The sequence below is a fragment of the Suricata suricatta genome, chromosome 9 (assembly GCF_006229205.1).
Source record: "Suricata suricatta isolate VVHF042 chromosome 9, meerkat_22Aug2017_6uvM2_HiC, whole genome shotgun sequence".
In the NCBI taxonomy this organism is placed as follows: domain Eukaryota; kingdom Metazoa; phylum Chordata; class Mammalia; order Carnivora; family Herpestidae; genus Suricata; species Suricata suricatta.
In genome coordinates, this window is record NC_043708.1 from 121,883,263 (window position 1) to 121,901,528 (window position 18,266).

Below are 18,266 nucleotides of genomic sequence, written 5' to 3' on the forward strand. Positions count from 1 at the left end.
TTGAGGGGTGTTCTCACAGCCTGGTGGAGCTGGAGCACGTAGGGTGGGAAGGTGTGCTGAGCGCCCCCACTGTAGGGATGCCATGCGGGGCCCCAATTTGGCTCTGACTAGGCTTCTCTAGAAGTGCTCCCCTGAGCCGGCAGAGGAGGGCGGATGCAGTCCTGGCCTCTGGGGCTCCGGCTGGATGGATCTTAGGGGGAAATGGGGACACTCACTGCACGGGCAGTGTTAATTTATTTCTCTCTCAAGGACAGAATATTAAAAAAATAATCCCACATGCATATGTGCATCAATTAAAAAGGGGGAAAGTCTCATCTCCCCTCACCCTGTGCCCCAGGACCTGCCCAGAGGTGGCCACGGTTAAGGATTTCTTGGGGATCCTTATGGACAATTTCTATGTCTCCATCCCCACGCTTTTACTAGTGGGATCGTCCTAAAGATACTTTCCCACAGTTAACGTTTTTGTGCCTCAACCACAGATGCCGGACAGTTTTCCTTACTGTAAGGGCTGCAACACAGCGTACAGAATGGATACAGTATGCTTGAAAGTCCTTGAATGGAGGATATTTCTCAATGTAGCCGCTTTGAAATGGCATTTCTGGGGCAGACGTTTGACGCTTTCAAACTTGTGGTCGGCGCTACCACATTGCCCTGCCCCCTGGTCCTGGGGCGGGTGAGTGCCTGTTTTCCGAGAATGTCAATGACATTCGGTTCCAATTTTTACCAATCTGACAGACTACACCAGGAACTTAGGTCAATCTTATTGGACATTTGGTGTTTCTCTTCTCTGAATTACCCATTGTCTCACCATTCAGTGTGCTTTTCCTTCCCCCGCTGATTTTAGGGATATTATGGATTTTAAGCCGAGGACAGCTACATGAATTATGATTCGTTTTCAGCCAACTTGCTATTTACCCCTTCGTTGCGATTGTGATGTTGTTTGTCCTACGGATGTTTTACATTTTTATTTTATCTTATCTACCAATCTTTCCTTCTAAGTCTTCTGAGTTCTATTAGGTATTTATTTAGTTTGGAAACTGGACCAGTGACTTTATTTATTTACTTATTATTGTTATCATTATTTTTACTGATTGTTCTCTATTAAATATCACGGTCATATGTAGAAGGAAAATAAGCTGTAGTTTAGCTCCTCAAAGCAGCTTCTTCAAAGGAGAAGTTCCCAGTTCTCAGGTCATGCAGTGACCACCACTTTTGCCCACAGCCAGTGGGGACGTTACCTCTGTGGACCCCGTGAAGGCCAGCTTGCTGATCTGAGGGTGAGAAGAAATGGCCGCGCCCACCGTGGGCCCAAATCCTGGCACGATGTTGACCACTCCTGGAGGGAATCCGACCTGGAAGGAAATTGAGGAGGCATTCAGAGGAGAACAATGGATCAGTGTCTAGCCCAGACCACGCAGAGGCCAACAGGCGGACGGCTGTAGGATGTCCACAAGCCCAGGGGCACCCTCACTGGGAAGCCAGGGCCCGGGTCATGCGTCCACCCCAGGCCGCCAGTGTGTGGGTTGGGCCAGGGCGAGGCGTACACCCTTCCTTCTGGGCAGCACTTACGAACCCAAAAGGGCCTCTGACCAACATGGCGGTGAGCCTCCACAGCCGAGCACCATTCTGTGAGTGTGCATGTGCGTGTGCATAAGCGCGTCTGTGCGTGTGTGTCTCTGTGTGTGTTGGGAGAAGAGGGCTATCTTGCTCACAAACCCCAAGGCTCAGAGACACCTGCAAAATATCCTCTCTGCGCTTCAGCCTTCATTTTTTTTTTTGCCATTTTTAAAATATAACATTTATTGCTTAGATGGTTTGATACAGAACAGCTTTTCTTCTCATTTCGAATTTGGAAGTATTATACAACTGAATACAAAGAGGGACACAAAGTACCAAAACCAAACTCGTGATTCTGTTCATGTGGCATAAACCGGTTTTGTACCTAACACGTAGCAGCAGTTTTTAAGTTCCCTTTAGAAAAATATGAATTCTACACATTTATTATTGTTTCCTGTTTAATGCATGGGTTGAAATCACTGGGATCAACTACCTTCTTGAAGAAAGAGCCAGCCTTCATTTTTTAAACCCGTCTCATCAATGTTCCAAATGGCAACAGTGTAATCACTTGCTCAGACCTCTTGCTTGTTGAACCTGGGCCCCACCCAGAGACGGCAGGTCCTCAAGGTGGGGACTGCCATTTCTTAGGCATTCATGCCTCCTGCTTTGCATTTCTGAGGACTCTTTATTAACCAAGAGCACTGCAAATGAATGAGGTGGGGGGGACACCATCTAACAAATATTTAATTAATTTAGCATCCAATGCTATTAAAACACATTATTTTAGGAAGGGAAGAGTTTAGGGCGTGGGGCTCGAGTCGCAGTTGTCCCGGGGGCCCGTGCTCTAACGGTTCTGTCAGTCTCAAGAATATGATGTAATCGTGCCCTACATCACCAGTCAAAGGAAAGTGGGAAACTGGTCAGTTCCCCGTGGCTGCTGGGGCCTTAGTTCTAAGCAGTGAAGGTCATGCTTCCTGATCGTATTTGCCCCCCTGAAAAGTGAAATGAATGGATCTTTTCTCCCATCCCACATCCCTTCCTGCTTCTTTTTGAACCTCTTCGCAGCATACAGCTGGGCACAGAGGGACTGAAGCATGTTGCCAGGTGTGTCTGGAAGGAGGTGTTTCTTTGGGCTGCTCATTTCCCTGAAAGGTGGCTGCCCCAGGGGAGGGGACAACCGTCGGAGAAGCAAGATCACAGGAGAGTGGGCCCGCTCGGGGCGGCCGCTGCCGTGGGAGCCTGCAAGATTGCAGACCATTTTGCACACCACAAATGCAAGGCCTGAAGAACCCCCAGATATTTGGCTTCCTGCCAAGTGCTCCTCCTACACATTCTCTAGACACAACATTTGCTCCTCAACCATAGGTTTGAACCCATAATAAGAGTTAAGTATTCTCATTAGGATCGGTGGGAGGAATGGAGTTTCTTCTAGCTCTGTGACCACAAGCAGGAGAAAGAATACAGGGCTGCCAAGTCAAACACAGAAGCCACTCCCTTCCTGCTCAGCTGCACCAGGCTGGCACTGTCACCCACAGCCCAGCTCGAGGGGGCCGTGCTATCTGGTGACTGTGGCCTGGTGCCGAGGAGTGGGAATGTTATCGACAACACATAATAGTGTCTTTCTTTTTTGGACGCCTTACCTCCTTGATCAGAGAGCCCAGGTAAAGGGCCGTGAGGGGAGTCTGCTCCGCCGGCTTCACAACTACGGTGTTCCCACAGCAGAGTGCCGGCGCCAGCTTCCACACCAGCATCAGCAGAGGGAAGTTCCACTGCAACAGAACACAGAGGACCGTGGGGGGCTGGACCCACCCCGCTCCCCTGTCCTGGGGCCCTGCAATGCCTCCATGGAGGGGATTTGCTTTGCATGGTCTAGATTTGGGGCATAAGAGGTAACACAGGACTGTGCAATGATCAGAACGTCATTCCTGGGGCTCCCTGGGTGGCTCAGTCGGTTAATCGTCTGACTCTTGATTTCAGCTCAGGTCATAATCTCATGGTTCCCTAGATGGAGCCCCACATCGGAGCCTGCTTGGAATTCCCTCTCTCCTTCTCTCTCTGCCCCTCCCCAGCTCATACTCTCTCTCTCTCTCAAAAATAAATAAATAAACATTAAAACTTTAAAAAAACCACTTCATTCCTGCCTGGTGCTTCCTAAACTGCATTCTGGGAGTTGTTCATAGGTAGTCTTTGCAAAGAGGAATCTGCTATATGTTTATATTTCTGCTCTATGTTTATATTTCTTCCCCAGCTTTGTCTGGAATTCCTACCATAGACAACAAACATAAGATCCTACTTCCCAAAGGCTAGTATGCTCAGCTAAATGATGGCAGGCATTGTTTTGGGGTCCCCCCACTGATGATTGGGGTCCCCTGTTTTTCCTGGGTCCCCACTCTCTAGCACACAAATACCATCATCTCTCCTATGTGACAAACAAATCTCCACCTCTCTCCATACGTTCCCTGGGCCTATCAGCTCCCTTCTCTCTCCTCGAAGCTTCTTAGCAGAGCTGGGTCCACATGCCCAGGTCCCCTTCTGCAAGTCCCAGCAATGGGGCTTCTGCTGAACCCAAACCACCACCACTGTTGGTGAGCAAATCTAACAGCTGTGTTTCTGTCTCTCTTAATTTCTAGGAAGGGCTGACCCCATTGATCACAATCTTTGTCTGGGAATGTATTCCATTCCCAGGATGCCCCTGACCCTTGCTGCTCAGCCTTCTCAGTGGAGGCCCCTGATAGTCTATGGGATTTGGCCCCAGGTCTTCTTCTGTCACTCTACATCCCTCTTTGGATGACTCCCATCCCAACCCGATGTCCTGACCATCACCTGAAGGTAGCTCCAGCCCTCGCCTCTCTCTTGACCTCTAGACCCAAATTTGCAAATGCTTGATGGGACCCACTGCTTTCCTATTCCACTGGCCCCTCTACGTCACCTGCCCAGACTTACCTTCATCTTTCACTTCACTTCCCTCCACCCAAACCTACTTCTCTCCCCATCTTCCTCAAGTCAGCGAGCGATACCATCCACCCAACTCCAGCCAGGACTCACCCCCAACCTCCGATTAGCCACTAAACTCCACCAACTGTCCATCCTTAGGAGCTTTCAATTCCATGCTTCTGCTAGGTCTTTCAATAGTTTCTGTATTATCATTTTTCTTGTTGGGGAAACCTTCCTCAGCCTTTTAATTGACCTGCAAGTTCCTCAGGGACAAAGGCTAGACCCCTTTCCTTCAGGTCTTCAGTACCTGGTACCCTGGTGCCGTGCCTGCCATACAGCAGGCTCTCAACTGTTTGCTGAGTGAACACAGCTCCTGCGTCTCTGGGAGCACATTTCCAATCCTCTCTGTCTGCCCAGCTTCCCGCCCTAGTGTTGCAGGGGCCTGGGGCTTCCTCCAAAAGATGGCCAGCATCACCACATATCCTGGCACCAGGTTCCCCATTGCTGGGTGAATAAAGTCCCAGACCCTCGGCAACCACAGCCCACCGGGTCTACACCACCTGACATGTGCACCTCCCCTTCCTCACTTTGTCTCCATCTAAGTGTGGCTTCACCAGTTGTCCCTGCCCTCCAAATAGCCCAGGCACCCCTACACCTTCGCTCTGGCCATTCCTGCTGCTTAGAAAACCCACTTTCCTATTGAACCACTCTTTCTCATCCTTCAAGGCCCACTTATGAGACCACTGCTCTAGGGTAAACTGGCTACTCTTAGCCCTCTGGTTGGAATCATTGGTGCCTTCTGCTGTGCTCCTGGGTCAGTCCCTTGAGAACAGGAATGGGATCTAATCTATCCTGATAACCATCAAGCACTGAACTCCATGCCACAAAGCAAATGCTCAGTTAATGCTGGTGTGATCAAATCAAGACACATCAGAAACAGGTTCCAAAGGCTACAGGGGCGTGGGGCAGGATCTACATGGATCAATCTAGAAAAGTCATCATACTTACCGGAGTGATGGCCCCACACACACCTATAGGTTCATGCCTGGTGAAACACACAACGTTGTCATCTGGAAGAGAGGTTACAGGGAGAGAACACACCGAGATTAATCTAGGTTAAGGATTTTATGTAACAAAAAGACAAGAAAGAAGCCCAGAAGTCCACAAAGGTGTCATTTCCAAGTCTTGTCCAGTCTACAAAGATGGGATTTTTAACTCAGTTTTAAAAGTAAAATTCTTGGGGCGGCATCTGGGTAGCTTAGTTGGTTAAGTGTCCAACATCAGTTCAGGTCATGATCTCACAGCTCATGAGTTCAAGCCCCGCATCAGGCTCTGGGCTAATAGCTCAGAGCCTGCTTCGGACCCACTGTTTCTTGTCCCTTCCCCACTTGTGCTCTCTTTCTCTAATATATACATAGGGTGGCTCAGTTGGTTGAATGTCCAACTTTGGCTCAGGTCACGATCTCACAGTTTGTGGGTTTGAGCCCCGCATTGGGCTCTGTGCTGGCAGCTCAGAGCCTGGAGCCTACTTCGGATTCTGTGTCTCCCTCTCTCTCTGCCCCTCCTTTGCTCATGATCTATGATCTATCTCTCTCTGTCTCTCAAAAATAAATAAATGTTTAAAAAATTTAAAAAATATATATATAAACTTTTTTTTTTTTAAGTAAAATTCCTTGGGCCTCCTGGGTGGTTCAGTCAGTTAAGCTCTGACTTTGGCTCAGGTCATGATCTCTCAGTCCATGAGTTTGAGCCCCATGTCAGGTTCTGTGCTGACAGCCCAGAGCCTGGAGCCTGCTTCAGTTTGTCTTCTCTCTCTGCCCCTCCCCCCGTCAAAAATAAACAAACATTAAAAAAAGAATTTATAAAAAGTAAAAACTCCTTAAGAGAAGAAATCAGCAAGTGCCATCTCCTTTGGGGACAGGGAAGGGGGCGCTGGGTGGAAACTAGGAGCGACGAGAAGAAAGAGCCCCCAGAAGGCCCCAGATGAGTCTGGGCATCCTGCGTCGGCTTACCTGTGGGGATGGTCCTGCCCTGGATTTTGTCAGCCCACCCTGCAAAGTATCTGAGGGTTTTAACACAGCCCTCCAGGTCGATGAAAAACGCATGTAGGAATGGCTTCCCTGTGTCCATCGTTTCCAGGGTCTGCAACATAAAGACAACATCTGTTTCAGATGTAGTTAGTTTCCCTTTTGGCTGTCGGGTTGCTAACGACAGGAGACGGGAGGAGAGCACAGTTCTAGAACGCCATGTGTGCGATGTTCTGTGTGTCTTGTCACAAAGCAAGACACTCCGTTTTCCATGAGACTGTCTCCAACTGTCAAGGATGTCTTTCCTTTCAACACTTCTCGATCTAGGGGGCCGGCTGGAGCATGGGCCGGTGTCCCCATGAAGGACAGCGGACGGAAGTCCGATCTGGAGCCTCCCTGGGAAGGAGGACTCGCTAGCATCTGGTCTTCTGTCCGGAGCACAGTTGTCTTAGCTGTGTGACCTGGCCACAAGTTGTGCATTTCCCGGGAAGCTCTGAGGAGGTTAGGCTTTGGGGAGCCTGGGGAGAGGGCTGGCTTCCTCTGACAAAAGGGGGATGTGGGTTCTTCCATCTTGGATAGGCTGACCCGCGTGGCTGTGGAAAGAGTGACAGAGTCCTGAAGGGTAGTGCCATCAGCACAAAGGCACAGTCCTTCCCAGCTGGGCTGCTGAAGCCGAAGCCGGATGCGTGGTTGGTCGGAAGGGAGCAGGCTCGCCCTTGGCCGTGAGGGAGGTGATTACCCAGGGCGAGTGCGCAGCCATTCAATGGTCCGGATTCTTTTCTATTTCGAGCCTGGGTTTAAGAGAACCCCTTTGTCCCTTGGACAAGCGGCTCCAGTTGAGCCCAGGGCTGAAACCGGCTGTCATCCATCTCTGCAGGAAGTGGCCACCCTGACACGTCGCCTGGGGCTGGATTCTCATTTTAGAGCCGATGCAGTGAGATGGTGACTTACTGGGGAAGAGAGGCCCCTCCATGTGCACCTGCGTGTGCCTCATCTCTGAGTCTGACACCTGTGTTCCCACGTTGAGGTGCTGATGCCAAAGCTAACAGAGCCGGGTGACACCAAGGTCACCTGGAGGGTCAGCAGCACTGAATTCAGGGCATCAGTGACCACACCTGAGGTGGTTGCCCCTGGACATTTGCATCTGGGAAGATTGTGAAATGGCTACATAGGGTGCTCGGGGTGGCTCTGTCGGAACTGGGCTTCCAAGCATTCCTAACCAGGAGCAACCACTTCCCGCGCTGAACTGAGAACCCCTGAATCCCTCCCTTCCTCAGTTTCCTCATCTGTAAAATGAGAATAATCCTACTACTAATAATAGTGATAATACTAATAATGCTCTAATAATAGTAGTACTTGCCTCAGGGGGCTATCGTGAGGGCTAGAGCAGGGCCCGCCCACGGGAAATGTTGCGTTAACTGTTGATGGTGACAGTGGTAGGATTGTGATCATCTTCCTTCTGGGGGGCTGGTTTTTTTTGGCAATCCTTGCTTGGGGACACCGAGGAGAGAGGACTGTGCATTGCTGAAGATGACAAGGCTGGCCTGGGTCTGGGATGTGTCCCAGTCCCAGCAGATGCGGCTCAGGGACCAAGTGAGGCCAATGAAAAATCCAGTAACTCTGTACCTTACGCTCCTATTGATTCCACGTCAAAATTTTTATTTTCCCACAGGAAACCCAGTCACTGCAAATAACTTTCCAAAGTCCAGGACAGGCCTACTCGAGACAGCATCTGCAGATCTGTCAGCGGAATGAGGGGTTCATTCTTGGCCCTTTTCTGGGGTGGGACAAGGAGGAGAAAGGCGGGGGACTGAGGCGTAGCATTGTAGAGAATTCCTGCCTCCAGTCTCGGCTTACCTCCTCATGCTAGATAACCTTGCACAGGCTACCTAACCTCTCTGGGCCTCGATGTCTTCATCTCTGAAACGGGATAATGAAGGCACAGGCCAAGTGCCCACCAGAAGCCTGGGAGCATGGTGAGGATTCAGAAAGCATTGGCTAGCTTTCACTATTAACTTGGGCGAGTTTGCTTCCCAGAGTGACAACATGAATTTGCCAGCTTGGTTTTATGGAATCTGTCCAAGCAAAACTGGGGTCATGATAGGTTTAGGCAGGAAATTCTTTTTAAACTTAAAGAAAAAGATTCGCAGATGCGTGTGTGGGGTTGACCTGAGATGTCAAGTGTGAGCCGCTGATGGGACTTGTGAACAGTTACTGCGGCTGGACCCGGAGGAGACCGCAGCCGCTCCCGAGTTTCCTTCCTTTGCCATTTTAAGAGAAAATATGCTTTCTGAAAAATGGATGCCTTGTAATCTTCAGATACTAAGGAATGAAGAGAAGGGCAAAGGGAACCTGTCCCTACTCTCAGTCCGTATGCCAAGGCTGTAAATGAGGAGGCCCAGAAACGGGGCTTGGGTTGAAAAGAGAGTAAACACGGGGAAGGGCCCCTTTTGGGGGGCGCTTCCAGAAAGGGCACCCACAGAGCCAGAGTCTGGGCCCCAGGTGCCTCGGGAAGGGGGAGAAAGCCGGGGCTGCCGGATCGCCCACATCTGTTTCTAAACATCGAACACAGAAGTAAATACGTAGCTCTGTCGAAACCACTGAGCCGGCCAGAGAACATGATGGAAAGAAGCACTTCGCTGCATGAAAATGCAAGAAAACCCTATCAAGGTGCAGGGTGAGGGTGTTTGCCTATGATGTGGCCCCGGTTCGAAAAACCGTATTTCCCACTAATTCTCCTGTTCCTTTCAGGGTGCGGCACAGCGCCGGATCTCATGTCTCGTGCACAGCCAGGTCCCCAGGGCAGAGGCGGCTCACGCCAGCTGCTGTCGCTGCCCAGTCCTGCCGGGCCCATGGGGCAAAGGTGTCTGTAGCCACTGCTCCTTAGGACGATACTGACACTTGAGGACAGGGTGGGGAGGGGTGCCCAGGGCACATCCTCTCCCGCCTGCTATTAGTCCCCACGGACATTGCAGACTGATGAGCTCATGCTGGGTGAAAACAGAAATGTTTTTGAAAAAGCCAGTCTGGCAGCTTGAGAGTTGAGGCTGGCTGTCATTGCAGGAAGAAACCAGAGGCTCCTTGGACAGAAACACTGACCCGGAGCGGGAACCACCCCTCGCCCAGATTTGGGGCAAACATGCCCTGGCCGGGACTGGCCGACTGGGGAGGAAGGAGAGCTCAGGTGTCCGTGCGGACGCGCCCTCCGGGCATCGCATCTAACAGCAGGACCCGAGATGCAGGGTTCTTCGGCCTTCCACCCCCAAAACATACATTCGGGGACAAAAGCAATCTCAGTGTCCTGGATGACGCTGTTCTCCATGACGGTGGTTATTCTATGGCTCATTCCAGACACCCAGTCAAGAAAGGAAAGAACCATTTTTCCAAATCGCAGGCTGAAAAGGAGATTTTTCTCCCCTACCAACTGAGTCTCAAGGTTTGGAGCAAGTTTTAAATAAGAGTCCAAGCCATAGGAGGGCTGCGTGTGGAGGGTGCAAAGGACCTCAAGGCAGCAGATGGCCTTGAGATTTCCTCGGCTCACTCACTGCAAGACTAAAGGAAGGTCTTAGGATCCCTGTTGAATAATGCATTTAGTCTATAATTGTCTTCACAGCCGATCTGATTGGAGCAGCCCTACCTCATGGGGCGGGCTGAAGTCACATGCCCCCTTTTGCAGCAGCAGAACTAAGATTCCTAGAAATTACTGGTGGGGAGGATATACAGCTGGGCATGTGGCATTATTTATGATGAATCGATTACTAATAATAGCTCTCATCTAGTTCGTGCTTACAGCATGCCAGGGCCTCTGCTAAGGATTTTAAATCGATCACTCTCATGACATTTAAGTATCATGCTTACCGATATCTTCCACAAAGAAATATATGCTCAGAGAAGCAAAGCAACTTGTCCAAAGCCACCCAGCTAGCAAGTGGCAGAGCTGGGATTTGAATGGAGGTCTTTCCTTCACAACTTGGAGGTCTCCCACAAGCAGGTTACCCTGCCCTCACCATCGTTCAACAGGTTCACCACTGCCCAGTTCAGGGGTGATTTTTAAGTTATAGGGAACAATTTTTTCTATGTTGAGTGATGGCATTTATCTTAATAAGTATTTAAAAATATATATGCCAGCACACTAATTCTGTAATTTCGTGGATACTATCACTTAGGATGAAGATAAACTTAACTTTGAAAGAGATTTCATGTAGAAAAAAAAAGTTAATGTCATAAATGTACAGGTGTAGGGCCAGGACATGGCCTAGCTCATCTGGCTGGCTGTGACGTGGAGTCTGGGAGCCACCAATACAGCTAAACTTCCTCTAGGCAAGTTCTTGTTCCAGAATGGGAACTGCAGGCGGCAAAAGTCTGACTTCAAAACCAGGTGAAGGCAGAGGGCGTGGACGCATGCCTACTGCCAGAGAGCTATACCTCAAATGGCCTAACACATCCACTTCCACACCAAACCAGCGCCCTCGGTCTCCCCCAGACTCCATGGGGGACAGGCCCCCTCTGCGAGGCCAGCCAGTCATCCCACACCCGCCCGCCGATCCGCGTGTACTCACAGCCAGGATGGCGCGGTCCCTCTCCACAAGGTCAGCCAACTGATTGAGTAGCCGGCCACGGCCCAGCGCGTCCAGGCGGCGCCATGGGGAGCCCCTCTGGAAGGCGGCTTGTGCGGCCTCCACTGCCTTGTCCACGTCGGGCTGAAAACCAGAGTGAGTGTATCATCTTTTGCTGTGACTGCATTTTGGGAGAACTCAGCTGTCCCTTATGGAGAACAGCAGAGACCTGTCTCCATCACACAGGCTGAGGAAGGGGATTGGTGGCAATCGGAAAATGGCAGCTGGGTTTCAAATCACTGGACCTGTCCGGGGGCTTCCAAGGGACTTTCTGCTTCTTTACATCTTAGGTCTTTTTCAAGATTCCGACAATGGCCAAGTAAGAACCATCCTTCTGATCATAAAAGCGTTTTAAAATAGTTTCTAAAACTGCCGACCTTAATTATTTTTCTTGGTGACCCAAGTAGGAAAAGATTTTTCCACTTGCCGGCTCAGTTTGGACACACACTCCCGCAGTTATTCAATTAGGTGAGGGAAATGTCTGTCTTTTTATTTTATTTTGGCATTGTATTCCAGCTGAGGACTCTGATCCCATCGTGAGAATGGGACATGAGCGCTTCTTGGGAACTGACCACGTCGGAAAAGTCCACAGACGGGGAGGATCTGGAACTTTTCTCTCCCTTCAGCCTCACCTACCCCCTGGGGGCAGAAGAATTGCACCATTTTGTAGACAAGGAACTGGATTTTCTGTGCACCCATAGAATTACAGTCAAAACTTCTTCGTAAAAGGAAAGAGGTGAGAGCTATTTAGAGTTGTTTAAGGTCACCCATTCTTAGGTCAGGAAAGTGAGGTCGAGGCTCTAGGTTGCTGATGGACAATGGCTCAGTCCTCAGGCCCCTCGGAGCCTCATTTCCCTAGAAAATGATGCTGAATGCAGTCAAGAGGGACACTCCACCAAGATTCTCTGTCTCCAAAGCATGCTTGGGGGCCACCGAAAGCTTGGGCAAGGGGCCCCACGAGCTCAGAGCAGTCACCCCGACCAAGGAAAGATCAGAGCCTGGGGCAGTGTCTCATTCTCCTCCTTGATACCTGTGTAATGCACCTGGAATCACCCACTGGGACTCCTGCTCCACACCCTGCCCCCCACACCCCAGCCGCACCACGTACTGACATCGTATAAAGATGAGCACCCCCCCCCCCCCGCTGTTATCTTTGTAAACAGAGCTTGGCTTGAAGCACTGTCCACAGAAGGGTCTGTACAGGCAGAGCCACTGTGTTTCCTGCCTGTCACGGAACTATTACTGGTGGGATCGAATTCAAGCCCATTTTACACGTGTCTTTCACCCTGTCCACGTTCAACATTACCCCATACACTTTCAAGAACATCCGATGATTACGCTAGTGGGGGAGGACAGGTTTCAATTTCCCTTCCCTCCTTAGAAAAGCTTTACCTTCAACATTTCTTCTAATGGCACGTATATTTACAAGATACCTTTCAGCTTTGAAATATATCAAGGACGCATCCAGAAGACATAGATATATAGGCATAGTTATATCGTTCTGCAGTTACATGGTTGTTATAAGAGTTATAAAGACTCTAGCTTTACACGATCATTTCATGTTCTGGCAGAAAAGAAATCTGCATGATGTTATTACTCCTGCATGACTTGGTTAGCAAGTCTTTTTCCCTTCAAGTCTTTTTTTTTTTTTTAAAGTGTCTCCTGCCAGAATGCTGCGTTTGGGTGAAACACACCAGCCGGAAATGTTTTCTGGAAAGATTCTTTAATGCCTCCAGGTTCAAATAATTGATAAAAACCTTTCCTTTAGCCCTGTGATGAGGATAGCTGAGGTCATCCTTAGAGATGGGGAAACATCTATCAAAGGAGAGTGACTCTCTGCAGTGGATCGTCCCTAATTGATCCCATTCTGGGCCATGTGTCTGAGAAGCAGCTAACTTAGGTCCTACCCAGAGGACGGGCCAGTTCTGTCTTAAAGCTGAGCCAAACTGCCTCCTTATCCTTTAATTGCAGGTAACTTAATTACTTGGGGGTGGGAGGGATAGGCGAAGCACTCACCTTATCTCCTTCTTCTACTTCACATATTTTTTCTAGAGTTGAAGGATTATATGTGGCAAACTTTTTTCCACTCTTGGATTCGTGCCATTCATTGTTGATGAATATCTAACCAGGAAAGGAAGTTGTAATGCATTAGGGTTAAATCAAAATCATATCATTCCAACGTGCTGAGGACCTTAGGTAACGTCTTGTCCTTCCCCCCTGCCTACCAACCCACCCACCCCTTTACAGAAGGGACCTGGAGGGGCGATGGAGTCACCATCTGGAAGGAAGGGGATGCCCAACCTGGTGCACCCTCAGAATTAGAATCCAAGTCTCCTGACTTGTAATGCATTTTTAGAGAATTACTTTTTGTCATGATGAAACTAAAGTCATTTGGAATTTTTCTAAAATGTCTCTCTCTTTTTAAAAAGCATTAACATGGATTCATGGAGGAATGGCTAATGGGTATAAGTTAAATCCAACACCCTCATCGAGTTTGGGGGAACATTAAATAATTTGGACCTATCAAGTGCCAAGGAATCACCTGCCCCTGAAGGGTCAGTTGGCAGTGAGCACTCCCTTCTCCCGCCTTCTTGTGGAACTCCCCAGCTAGATTGCTGAGGAACTAGCTTTCTACAAGAATCTTACCATAATCCTCATCTTTGTGAAATGTACAATGTTACTGCTCCCCCATTGTCTTTAAAATGTCTATGTTCATGTCGGGCTTCATAAAAGCCAGTGTTGGAATACAAAGGTAAGTATCTGGGCTAGGAAATGGTCTGGTTACATATGAACAGGTGTAGCAAATAGCATTTATATCTAGAACCAAGGAATCAACCCACAGACATCACTTAGCTCAGAGCCGCAATTATCTGGAACACAGCTGAGAATAAGGATGTTAAAAATAAAAAGACATCGTGAGCACACTAAAAGGAAACCACAAAGTTCCCACACTGAAATGTGCATACTCTTTACTCTTGGTTTACTCTAACTGCTAACTACCTTAAAAAAATCACCACATTACACGAGAAGGCTTTTGGAAAAGAATGAGGAATAGAGGTGACAGATAATATACAAAACATGTTCTGACAGCGTGGAGGCACCCGTTATCCAGAGAGGACAGACGATCTGCTGGTATACCAGCTTGGGACAGCCTTGTTTGTCATCACAGCCCATCATGGTGTCACAACGACCCCAGTCATAGATGTGGGTGAGACACTATAGAAGCACTTCCATCAATAATTTCTAAGTACAGAACTGGCTCATCGAATTCCATTTCTATATCTATATGCATATCTTTTGCTTCCCTTTGAGTCATTTTCAACAAATTGTGTCACTCAAAGGGCTATTTTCAATTACTGTGAATTGTATTCATTTGGAACACTTGACTCCCCAGTGATCATAGGCGAGCAGAGCGACATCTCATCCAGCTTGCGCGTGGCTTGGTTATGGTCCCTGTCCCAGACTCTGCTGTAAAAATTCCAAAGCTCACTGGGAAGGAAACACACTCTGTGAAGCTGCTGGGGGAAGACCGTTTTGATAACTCTCCCCGGAAAGTGGAGACGTCTCATCCTGGCGGGGACAAAGCATAGAAGGCCAGCTCTTGCCGGGGCAGGTGGGCAGAGGCACCCTGTCCCCCACGTGGAATCCTGAGCTGGGAGCATCCCTTGCCTGGAGGATGTGCCCATCCGACTTCTGGAAGCTCAGCGCCTTCAACATGAGGCCAGGCCCCCAGGGAAGCACGTGGAATAGGCCAGGGCTACAATTACAGGTTTATTCTTCCAGCTGAAACCAAATCCCAGCGTTCACTTTTGCCGTCCAGCAAGCAATCACTTGGTAACAGCAAGAAATTAATAAGCGGGGAAGAGGGGTTCAGTTAATTCGGGGAGGAAAGTGTAGCCAGAGAGAGAGAGAGAGAGAGAGAGAGAGAGGCCCATTTGTTGGAAGATGAAATTTCGTGGGTTAGCAAATAGAGACTGTTAGTGAAAACTGCTGGTTCTGGATCCTTCCTGGTATCAATTCCAAGGGAGAGGGAAATGAGAAGATGGTAGAAGAGAATATAAATAAGGAGGATGGAGACAGATTGCAACGATCAGATGTCTATTAAACTTCATCTCCAAGCATGTTCCTCCAAAAAAAAAAAAATTACTTGGTCGGTCATGACATTGATCTGTAGTCCCTCCTAACCAGCAACTTAAAAAAAAAAATCAGACTTCTCAACTCTGACCATATTTTCCCATCAAGATGTTGCCAATTTAGCAAGATTTTTTTTTCTTCCTACTACACTAGTAAAGCAATCTTGGAAGTGGTTTCTAACTGTTGATTTTCTCTCCACAAAAACAAAACAAAAACATAAATAAAGAAGGGGTCAGTAAGTGTGGCCTACCAATTATGCTGCCTGTATTGTCTTGTGCCCCAAATAAGGAGAATGTCTCCAGGAAAAAAAAAAAAAAAAGTTCTCTTCCACTTGTGAATCGATACCAAATAAATCTCGCAGAGGTATGAAATGAAGTTACACCGAATTTTCCTGAAGGAGAAGAGAGGCATTCTATCCAGACTGAGCTGGAAAACCACAGCTGCTCTGAGGAGATCCGGGTCCCCGGTGGAGAAGACGGTGGTCACCCAAGGGAGGTATGCTGATGTCATTTACAGTAACTTCCATCGGACGTCAGCTAAACTCAGAGGAGTATGTTTTCAGAAAAGGAGATTTGAGGGAATTTTCTTTTTCATAAAAGAGATCCTAAAAACGGGTGTTTTAGTGAACCAGAAACTCTTAAGGAGAATCTCTGTTACGGAAAAAAATTGTATAAGAAAAGAAAAGGGCTCCCCTGAAGTGAAAGAGGCCGAGATCCTCTGAAACCGGGAGGGGATGCCCAGGGGATCCTACCCCCACACCAGAGTCACACAGCACAGCCCAGTGTTACAATGTGACAGCAGATGAAGAAGTTCCGACAAGATCATCCTTCTGGAAATTGGACTTACCCTGGGAAATGGCAGCCCCAAGGCTGGGGCTCAGACCCGCCGGTTCTTCCATTAGCAAGAAGTACCATGAGTCAGGTTTGAAAAATAACAGGCCTTTACTGGCTCACGCACCACATCCCTCCCCACCGCCTGCCTCTGGCCTCCATTGATTCTGCAATTCCATGGCTCCTGCTTCTTTCCTAGATCCCTTCCGCCAGCCGGAGCTCCCCCAGCATTGCTCGCCAGGGCTGCTGTCCCTCAGTCACCACCGTGCAGGCTGCCTGGGACCTGCAGCTGCTAGCGGTCGGCCTCAGCAGCCTCTGAGATGGTGGGCCTGCAAGGACAAAGCAGGCAGAGGCCTCACCCTCCACAGTGGCCTGAGGCCACAGCTGCCATTGTCACCTGGTGAACCCCGACGACTCCAGATTCTCTGGTACCTCCACCTCCTCGCCTCTCTTCAGCCTTACATCCTCTGCTCTGTTCCACTAAGAAAAACGGGGTGCCCAGCAAGACAACAGACGCGGCTCATACCCTTGTAAAGGGCCATAAAGAATTGCAGAGAAAGCAAGAAACACTCCATATGCGGCTTCCTTGTTCTGAAAGGGCTCAAAAAGGCAGAAAGGAAAAGAGCAATAAAGTATGCAATTTCTGGGTTCTGCATCGTCCCCCCGCCCCAGAAAAACACAAAACTTAGGAAACAAAAATAAAACCAAACATCACGACCACCAAGAGGCAAGCACTAGCAGTATAACGGTCGGCAGAGACGTAGGTACTATTCTTATGTTCCCAGAGTGTGTGCTGCAATTTTCGCTCTGAGGCTGATACTACTTACGGAAACTACATTAAAAATACTCTCCAGCCTTTATGGTGAAGTGTCTCTGCTGATTACAGAGCCCTCTGAAAACAGTTAATTTAAATGTCATGTGATCAGAGGCAGAGCAGACATTAAGTGCCAAGAGACCCGAATCTGAAGGCCACACATAGTGGCCTGCAACTTTCTCCGCTTGATTAAAACTATTTGAGAGGCATAATTGCTACTTTTGAAAGTAAAATTGGTGGGGGAATTTTCTAGACGCTGTGTCAGCTGGAGTTGGGGGCTAGGGATAAGATGCGAATTAAAAAAATAAAAAGGAGGGAAAGTTGGGGAAAGGGAAGCCACCCCAGGCTTTTGGCCTGCGACCCCGGCAGCGCTCCGGGGTCCACGGCCTCCAAACAGCCTCTCCGAGTGCTCCTACCGGACGCGCTCCCCGCAGCCCTCCGAGGCGCGGCCCCTGGCTTCGCCGTCTTCCTTTGGGCCCCAGGCAGGTGAACGCACCATTCCGCAGACGCCCCAACTTCCCAGCCCAGCGCAAAAGAGCAGAGACTCCACGGGGCGCGGTGTGGCCTTGCCACCAGCGCGGCTTCACAGACCCAGTTCGGAGACCTTGGGGAACACACTCTCCGTCTGTCAAACACCAGGGCTTCTGGGCTTCAGGGCAGTTTCCCCGGGGCTCACCTTCCCACTTCCCCTCTCTCTACTGGTAAGCCAGGTAGGTTAAACTGGGAAGGCGCGACATCTCTCCGATTGCTCCCGAGGACGTGGCTCTGGAGTCTCCAGTGTAGCAGGAGCTCCGGGACCGACTCTCGGTGTTCTCAGGCGCCCTCTGAGCCTCCCCAAACCCGACCCGTTCAGCCCCGGAAACCTTGCCGCGGGGTCTGCGGGAGACCGGCGCACCCGAGGCAGCGCTGCCCGCACCTCTGTTCGCCTTCAAAGCGACCCTGCAAGGGCACGTCGGGGCCGCGCCGGTGGCCTCCCTCGCCAGGCTCCGTGGCTTAAAGCGCTGAGCGCGGTCGCCTGAGGATCCATCTGGGACGGCGGCAGATCCCGGAGTCCCCCCTCGGGATGCGAGGTGGATGCGCTCCCGCCCCGGATGTCCTGCGCCGGACTTGGCTTCGAGAGGGCCCCACGCAGGCGGAGGGGCTCCGGTTGCGGGGACGCCGGGCGAACTCGACCGAAGGCGCGCCGCCCCCAGCGCCCCGCACCCTCGGAGCGGAGCGGCTGGGCTCCCGACCTGCGGGCTCCGCGGCCCCGCTACCCGGGCCGGGCAGCCCAGCGCAGAGCCAGGCGACCGTCGGGTGGGATGGGCGCCCACCTTACCTTGGTGAACTTGACCTCCAGGCTGCGGACGGGGCG

General features: G+C 50.0%; 1 protein-coding gene across 1 annotated transcript in view; it reads right to left on the reverse strand.

The window, feature by feature from the left end:
* Positions 1–18,263, reverse strand: part of ALDH1A3 (aldehyde dehydrogenase 1 family member A3) — a gene marked incomplete at its 5' end in the record, with an annotated part of 37,996 nt that extends 19,733 nt beyond the window's left edge. The window contains 7 exons of the mRNA XM_029952285.1: positions 1,239–1,352; positions 3,198–3,326; positions 5,500–5,561; positions 6,504–6,633; positions 11,078–11,218; positions 13,151–13,255; positions 18,231–18,263. Of these exons, the coding sequence (XP_029808145.1) occupies positions 1,239–1,352; positions 3,198–3,326; positions 5,500–5,561; positions 6,504–6,633; positions 11,078–11,218; positions 13,151–13,255; positions 18,231–18,263 (714 nt within the window). The remainder of the gene's footprint in view (positions 1–1,238; positions 1,353–3,197; positions 3,327–5,499; positions 5,562–6,503; positions 6,634–11,077; positions 11,219–13,150; positions 13,256–18,230) is intronic.
* Positions 18,264–18,266: the final 3 nt, after the last annotated feature.